The sequence below is a fragment of the Entelurus aequoreus genome, linkage group LG07, assembly GCF_033978785.1.
Source record: "Entelurus aequoreus isolate RoL-2023_Sb linkage group LG07, RoL_Eaeq_v1.1, whole genome shotgun sequence".
Lineage (NCBI taxonomy): Eukaryota > Metazoa > Chordata > Actinopteri > Syngnathiformes > Syngnathidae > Entelurus > Entelurus aequoreus.
In genome coordinates this window covers 42,440,600-42,449,175 of record NC_084737.1, presented here as the reverse complement: position 1 = coordinate 42,449,175, position 8,576 = coordinate 42,440,600, and the positions used below count along the sequence as shown (strand labels likewise).

At 49.5% G+C, this 8,576-nt stretch overlaps 1 protein-coding gene across 1 annotated transcript; it reads left to right on the top strand.

Annotated features, from left to right (window-relative positions):
* Window positions 1-1,701: 1,701 nt before the first annotated feature.
* Window positions 1,702-2,574, top strand: LOC133653072 (uncharacterized; the record flags this gene model as incomplete). The annotated part of the gene is made up of 1 exon (XM_062052080.1): window positions 1,702-2,574. A coding segment is annotated over one exon (873 nt), but the record flags the coding sequence as incomplete, so codon positions are not given.
* Window positions 2,575-8,576: the final 6,002 nt, after the last annotated feature.

Sequence of the window (8,576 nt, the reverse complement as noted above, 5' to 3'; positions counted from 1 at the left end):
GCGGCCCTGCAGCAAAGCGGGGTGTGCCAGGACCGGTTTCGAGATTAGGGACAGGTGCGTAGATGGCACACCTGGGCTGGTTTATCTAATCACCGGTCGCTCTGTCAAAGAGCAGCAGCCGGGAAGGAGAGGGGTTGTTGATGGTGGAGAGAAAACCCAAGCACGAACGTTAGTGAGGGCGAGAAGGATAGAAATGACTGAAAACGAACACAAAAAACATTTATTGCAAAATAAATCATTGTTCAGAAAGATGAACGAGGTGGTCATATCCGTAATTGGTGGTCTGAAGAACCCGGAAGAGCAAGTCTTCCACAATTTGGCGCCCAATGTGGGGCTGGACCACCGGAGGCGGGGGAGGACGACACCCTGACGGCTATCGCGGGCGTGCTCGCCGAGGTGGTAGCATACAGCCACCAGCAGAGCCAAATCCTGAAGGCATTTGTGGAACGGGTGGGAGCGGCATGGCCAACATCAGCGGCCGTCACCGTGCAGCGCATGGGGGAGAAGGAAGACCCCATGCCTTTATGGACATTTTTGCGGCCACGGCAAAAGCACGTGCGTGGCCAGAAGAGGAGTGGGGGTGCGGCTTTTGCACTCCTAGCAAGGGAGGCGCAACGAGCGGCGCTCAGCTTGCCGGCGGCCTCCCGTGTTCACTTCCCGGACCTGAGGAGGGCGGTGCTGGACCAGACGGTGTGCACCGAAGAGTACCATCGCCAGTTCCGGTCGATGCGCCTGGGGAAGGAGGACCGCCTGTTCGCCTTTGGCCAGTGGCTCCAAGAGGCGGTGACGCGCTGGCTGCAGCCGGGAGAGGGAGATGGCCGACTCTTGGACCAGATCATTCAGGAGTAGTTTCTGGAGGCGATCCCGACGCGGACGGCAAACTAGATCCGGTACCACCGGCCCAAGGACCTCGCAACAGCGGTGACCCTCGCCGAGGACCACCTGGCCGTTCACCGCGAGGCGCAACCGGCACCCACAGCACGCGGACAAAGCGCGCAACCGGCACCCACAGCGCACGGACAAAGCGTGCAACCGGCACCCACAACGCGTGAACAAAGCGTGCAACCGGCACCCACGGCGCGCAGACAAAGCAGGCAACAAAAGGAGGAGGGTATTGCAAATTCCCAAACATGACACGTGTGACTCTCCCTCCGCAGGTCCCGGCTGTTGCCTTCAGAACGTCTCCCGCGCAGACGGCCCCTCAAACGCCTGGGCAGGCGTGCTGGAGGCGTGGTCGGCCCGATCACGCGCGTCAGGGACTTCCGCAGGGGGTGGTGGGGTGCGTGACTCGAGTGGCCGGCCCTTTAGTGCCCTCCCCCGGCCCAGGTGAGACATACTGTATCACGGTCAGGATACAAGGGAGTACATACCAGGTGATGGTGGATTCGTGCTGCGAGCACACCATGATCTATTGATATATGATCTATTATATATGATCTATTGCTAACGATGGATTCTGATGCTTCATCTATGTTGCTGCTTCTTGATCTTAGCGCCGCTTTCGATACTGTTGATCATAATATTTTATTAGAGCGTATCAAAACGCGTATTGGGATGACAGACTTAGCCTTGTATTGGTTTAACTCTTATCTTACTGACAGGATGCAGTGTGTCTCCCATAACAATGTGACCTCGGACTATGTTAAGGTAACGTGCGGAGTTCCCCAGGGTTCGGTTCTTGGCCCTGCACTCTTTAGTATTTACATGCTGCCGCTAGGTGACATCATACGCAAATACGGTATTAGCTTTCACTGTTATGCTGATGACACCCAACTCTACATGCCCCTAAAGCTGACCAACACGCCGGATTGTAGTCAGCTGGAGGCGTGTCTTAATGAAATTAAACAATGGATGTCCGCTAACTTTTTGCATCTCAACGCTAAGAAAACGGAAATGCTGATTATCGGTCCTGCTCAACACCGACATCTATTTAAAAATACCACCTTAACATTTGACAACCAAACAATTAAACAAGGTGACTCTGTAAAGAATCTGGGTATTATCTTCGACCCAACTCTCTCGTTTGAGTCACACATTAAAAGTGTTACTAAAACGGCCTTCTTTCATCTCCGTAATATCGCTAAAATCCGTCCCATTTTGTCCACAAGCGATGCTGAGATCATTATCCGTGCGTTCGTTACATCTCGTCTCGATTACTGTAACGTTTTATTTTCGGGCCTCCCTATGTCTAGCATTAAAAGATTACAGATGGTACAAAATGCGGCTGCTAGACTTTTGACAAAAACAAGAAAGTTTGATCATATTACGCCTATACTGGCTCACTTGCACTGGCTTCCTGTGCACCTAAGATGCGACTTTAAGGTTTTATTACTTACGTATAAAATACTACACGGTCAAGCTCCTGCCTATCTTGCCGATTGTATTGTACCATATGTCCCGGCAAGAAATCTGCGTTCAAAGAACTCCGGCTTATTAGTGATTCCCAGAGTCCAAAAAAAGTCTGCGGGCTATAGAGCGTTTTCTATTCGGGCTCCAATACTATGGAATGCCCTCCCGGTAAAAGTTAGAGATGCTACCTCAGTAGAAGCATTTAAGTCTCATCTTAAAACTCATTTGTATACTCCAGCCTTTAAATAGACTCCCTGTTTAGACCAGTTGATCTGCCGTTTCTTTTATTTTCTACTCTGCTCCAAACCCGGGGTGGACCGCTAGCCTGTTCATCAGATGGGGACATCTCTACGCTGCTGACCCGTCTCCACTCGGGATGGTTCCTGCTTGCCCCACTATGGACTGGACTCTCGCTGATGTGTTGGACTTTCACAATATTATGTCAGACCCACTCGACATCCATTGCTTTCGGTCTCCCCTAGAAGGGGTGGCTACCCACATATGCGGTCCTCTCCAAGGTTTCTCATAGTCATTCACATTGACGTCCCACTGGGGTGAGTTTTCCTTGCCCGTATGTGGGCTCTGTACCGAGGATGTCGTTGTGGCTTGTACAGCCCTTTGAGACACTTGTGATTTAGGGCTATATAAATAAACATTGATTGATTGATTGATTGATGATCCACCAGAACCTGGTTCGATCCGGCGCTTTGAAGCAGGCAACACGGCTAAAAATTAGGTGTGTTCATGGGGATGTGCACGAGTACCCTATGGTGCCAGTGGAAATTTGGTATGAGGGACAAAAGCATAGGGTCAAGGTAGCTGTAAGTACGCACCTTTCGCACACCGTAATTTTGGGCACAAATTGGCCGGGGTTTAACAGTCTAATGACACAATGCATGGGGGTGCGTTCACGGACCGTAGGAAAGGGGAATATCCACGCATTTCTCAGTGGCGATGTGGGTCCATCCGACACTGCCGAGAGGGAACCGGCGGGGTCTTCGCAAGAAAGCACCCCCGGCCCCCCACTATCACCCTACGGAGGATTTTCCCCTCAAGCAGTCCCTGGGACCAGGTGGCTTACATCGACGGTCAGCTGGTGCGCCCGGGAACAGCGCAGGTATTTCCTCATTTCTCAATTATTAGAGATAGATTATACTGAGTGAGCCATGACACTCAAACAGGAGAGGAAATCACCCAGTCGTTGGTGCCGAAACGCCGCCGGGAAATGGTTTTCCAGGTGGTGCACTACAATCCCATGGCTGGCCACATGGGGTATGATAAAACACTCAATCGGGTCATGGTCCGATTCTATTGGCCGGGCATCCGGGCAGACGTGCGCCGCTGTTGTGCTGCCTGCCCGGACTGCCAGCTGGTGAACCCGGCGGCCACCCCCAAGGCGCCATTGCGCCAATTGCCGCTCATGGAGGTCCCCTTCGAAACAATGGCTATGGACCTTATCGGACCATTCCACCCGAGCACACAGGGATATCGCTTTGTGCTAGTTCTGGTGGATTACGCAACGCGCTATCCCGAAGCAGTGCCGCTGCGCTCCATCTCTGCAATGCCCTGTTTCAGGTCATCTCCCGAGTTGGAATCACGAAAGAGATTCTGCCAGGGCACATCCTTTATGTCACGCACGATAAAGGAACTATACGGATTATTGGGAATTAAAGCGATCCGCACCAGCGTATACACCCCACAAATAGATGGGCTGGTGGAGCGGCTAAATAAGACGCTGAAAACCATGATCCGTAAGTTTACGCACAAGGACAAACCAAATTGGGATAAATGGCTGGATCCCCTACTGTTTGTAATGCGGGAGGTACCTCAGGCCTCCACAGGCTTTGCGCCTTTTGAGTTATTATACGGCAGGAAGCCGCGCAGGTTTTGGACGTAATTAAGGAAAGATGAAAGGAGGGTCCAAGCTCCAGCAAAAATTAAATTTAATACGTCATAGACATACGAGCAAAACTCCACACGGTGGGGCACTTGTCACGCGAGAATTTGCTCCGTACCCAGGAACGTCATCAGCGCGTGTATAACAGGGGGACTCAGCTAAGGAAATTTTCACCAGGACAAAAAGTGCTTGTGTTACTCGCAACATCCAGCTCGAAATTACTCGCCCGGTGGCAAGGACCCTTTGAGGTCACACGGCAAGTGGGTGATGTGGACTACGAGGTCCGGCGCTCGGACCGGGGCGGAGCCACCCAAATTGATCATATAAATCTCCTGAAAGCATGGAAGGGGGCGGAGCCTGTTTCCATGGTGACGGTGGTTGAGGAGGAGGAGGAGTTCGGGCCAGAGGTCCCACGCTCTGTTCTGCCCTCCCCCCTCCTCTGTGACGATCAGCTCACGTTAGCGCAGAGAGCGGATGTTGCCAAGCTGCAGCAGCGCTTCTCTGATGTGATCTCCCGTGGCCCGGACGCACGAACTTCATCCAACATCATATTGACACCAGCCCGGGTGTTACGGTGCGGTCTCGGCCCTATAGGCTCCCCGAACACAAACGCAAAGTGGTTCGGGAGAAATTAAATTCCATGCTGGAGTTGGGGGTAATAGAAGAATCCCACGAAGCGTGGTGCAGCCCCATCGTTCTGGTAGGGAAGAAGGATGGGTCTGTGCGGTTCTTTGTGGATTACCGTAAGGTGAACGAAATATCATGTTTTGACGCTTACCCAATGCCACGGGTCGATGAGCTCCTGGATCGGCTGGGCACTGCTCGTTTTTTTTTATGACACTAGATTCAACCAAGGGCTACTGGCAGATTCCTTTGTCACCAGAGTCCAGGGAAAAAATGTCCTTTTCCACTCCGGAAGGTTTGTACCAATTTGTGACACTTACATTTGGCTTGTTCGGTGCGCCCGCCACGTTCCAGCGCCTCATGGACCGGGTGCTGAGGCTTACGCTGCATACGCGGCTGCCTACCTGGATGACGTCGTCATCCAGAGTAGCGGCTGGGAAGAGCACATGCGGCGGGTGGGGGCAGTGCTCTAGTCCCTGAGGCAGGCAGGGCTCACCGCCAACCCGGCGAAGTGTGCAGTTGGCCGGAAGGAAGTACAGTATTTGGGGTACCACTTGGGAGGAGGGCAGGTATGCCCGCAGGTAGATAATACAGCGGCAATTGCGGCCTGCCCAATCCACAAGACGAAAAAAGAGGTGAGGCAGTTTTTGGGTCTGGCAGGTTACTACAGGAGGTTTATCCCCCGGTTTGCGGACCTGACAAGCCTACTAACTGACCTCACCTGAAGGGTTGCTCCAGATCTGGTCCAGTGGACGGAGCAGTGCCAGCAAGCGTTTGAGAGGGTTAAAAATGCCCTCTGCAAGGAGCCGGTCCTGCACATGCCTGATTTTTCTCTCCCGTTTTGTCTGCAGGCTGACGTGTCGGGCAGAGGACTGGGAGCTGTTTTGGCCCAGCAGGTGGAGGGAGTCTACCGACCCATCCTTTATATCAGCCAAAAGCTATCCGAAAGAGAGGCCAGGTATAGCACAGTGGAGAGGGAGTGCCTCGCCTTCAGGTGGGCGGTTGGGGCCCTCCGATATTACATCCTGGGGGCACTCATTCAGCCTCTGCTCGGACCACAAACCCCTCCGTTGGCTCCACCGCATGAAAGATGCCAACGCGCGGATCACCCGTTGGTATCTAGCTTTACAACCCTACAACTTCAAAGTGATTCACACACCGGATGCACAGATGGCCGTGGCAGACTTCCTTTCCCGCTCCCTCAGGGGGGGAGGGGGAGTAGGCGTGGCCGGACGGCGTCCCGGCCTGCGTCTGGCGGGGGAGGTATGTGGGGGGGGGGGGGGGGGGGGCGTGGCCTGCGGACCTGCAGCGAAGCGGGGTGTGCGAGGACCGGTTTCGAGATTAGCGACAGGTGTGTAGATGGCACACCTGGGCTGGTTTATCTAATCGCTGGTCGCTCTGTTAAAGAGCAGCAGCCGGGAAGGAGAGGAGTTGTTGATGGTGGAGAGAAAACCCGAGCACGAACGAGAGTGAGGGCGAGACGGACAGAAATGACTGAAAACGAACACAAAAAACATTTATTGAAAAATAAATCATTGTTCAGAAAGATGAACGAGGCGGTCACGTCCGTAATTGGTGGTCTGAAGAACCCGGAAGAGCAAGTCTTCCAAAAACATGATTTATCAATGCCTTTTGACATATCAGGGCCATTTAATGATGACTTGACATGAAATTATTACATATGGCACCTTTAAAGAGTTTAAACACCATATAACGTATTTTAGAACATTTGCATTCATCTGAACCCAATAGATTGATGTGGGCCATAAGATATGCATAGAAATAAAATGTTAAAAAAATATATATAAATATTCCGTAAAGTAACAACATTAAATTTTGAAAGTACAAAACCCAATAAGGTACCAAAAATGTAAACTTGTGTAAAAAAGCACAAAGGCCTTTAAGTAATGCAATTCCCTGCATCTGTGTACCAAAATACAACCTTTAACAACTTCAGATAAAACTGTTAGCAGGTGTGGTGCATATAAATGACATGCATTCAAGTAACACGTGTTAAAACATTCATGGATGACATTTTCACAATAGAACTGCATTTGTGTACAAATATTGGGGTATTTTCTTAAGCTAATTTTAATTATGCAAGCGAGTAATCACCTGCATTAATCATGATTAATCCAAATTCCAAAATGTGATGAATGTGATTAAAACATTAGCTGCATTTGGGGTTGGGTTTGCAGCAGCAACAAATGTCATATTTTCATGTGTTGATGTGAAGTGCGATTCGAGTTCCTCGAGGCAAACGTGGTTACACACTTTTTTCCAGGACATAGCGTGCATGTTAAATAAACATTTGTGCCTTTAATTTCAATGAGCAAAAAGTTGTGCGGGTACTTTTAGCTTGATAACGCTACCTTTGAATTTCCCTGGATGCGGCTCGTCGCGGTCTTGTTGTGTGTCAGCCTGTGCAGTGAAAGAGCGTGAGCAGTACATTCCCCGCCTACCCACCCTATCATCATCAGCGCATTTACAACAGCGTTATCATCCGCACTCCTTCTCCCTCCAGGCATCTAATTTGTTGCTGAAACCTGACACTTTGCGCTTCATTCCACCAAACTGTAGTAACGAGCCACTTCACATTCTTAGCAAATGATGGGAACAGTATTTAATTAGATTACTCGTTACACACAAAAATAACCCCATTAGTAACCCTGTTATAGTTTAATGCTGTTATAACCAACGCTGCTAACAGCCATTAGCTATGTCGAAACATGTTTTCTTCTTTGTTATTCACTATCTGGTCACTTACCAGGAATGTTAATGGTTTTAGATGGCCTCTGTTGTCTGTGTTCTGACAAAAATGTTGCAGTTTTGTTTGGATGCCTCGAGGTAGCCTCTATTATGTTCAATGACACGTAAGTCATGTAAGAAATGACTGCAGATATTGATCATTGCCATTGTTTATGGCTTTGCATTAGCCCCCTCCCAACCTGCCATCGAGTTAAGTTACTAATGAGACAGTTTCAATGTTCTACTCGTCTACATTGTGAGAAGACCGACAAATATGTGCTCATTCAGGATCACTGATCATAGTAATGAAGTCAGAGGCTACTAAGAACATTGACAGGACTAAAGTACATTTCCATGCTTCAGCGTTGTATTTTGTTGTGCGCACGGCTTTGGTGTATGACAATGTAAAGCAATTAGTAGGTTTGCATAATGTGCAGTGAACAGAGGCAATGCAAGACAATAATTTAAGTTTTTTTTTTTTTTTCTGAAGCCCTGGGACACAAATTCTTTCATTAGTGTGTTTGCATGTTTTTTTTTGTCATTTGTATCTGCATCTTTGTGTATGTCAGGATTGGTAAAAGATGGCATTAACAGTATGTGGATTTCCCTCTCCAACAGACAAACAGGGATGTAGTATTCCTATTCCTCCAGCTCTGAGAAAGTACATATTTACAGAACAAGTTGATAAAACACTGAAACACATCTGCTGAGATGACTGACACTGAAGGGAATGACTTTCTATTTGCTTGGTCTCGGTCTATGATCACAGTGTACTCATATCCTTGCAGGTATGCTGAGTTTGCTTTGTTGTTTTGTAATGCTTTGCAGGTTGCACTTTCAAAGCACCTGTATCACCTTGTGAACTTGAACACATTTTTTTGCAAAGCATCGAGAAAATGAACATGGGATCCTAGTGCTTTGCTGCTCCTGCTATGTCTCTCAAGCTCCTAATTATATT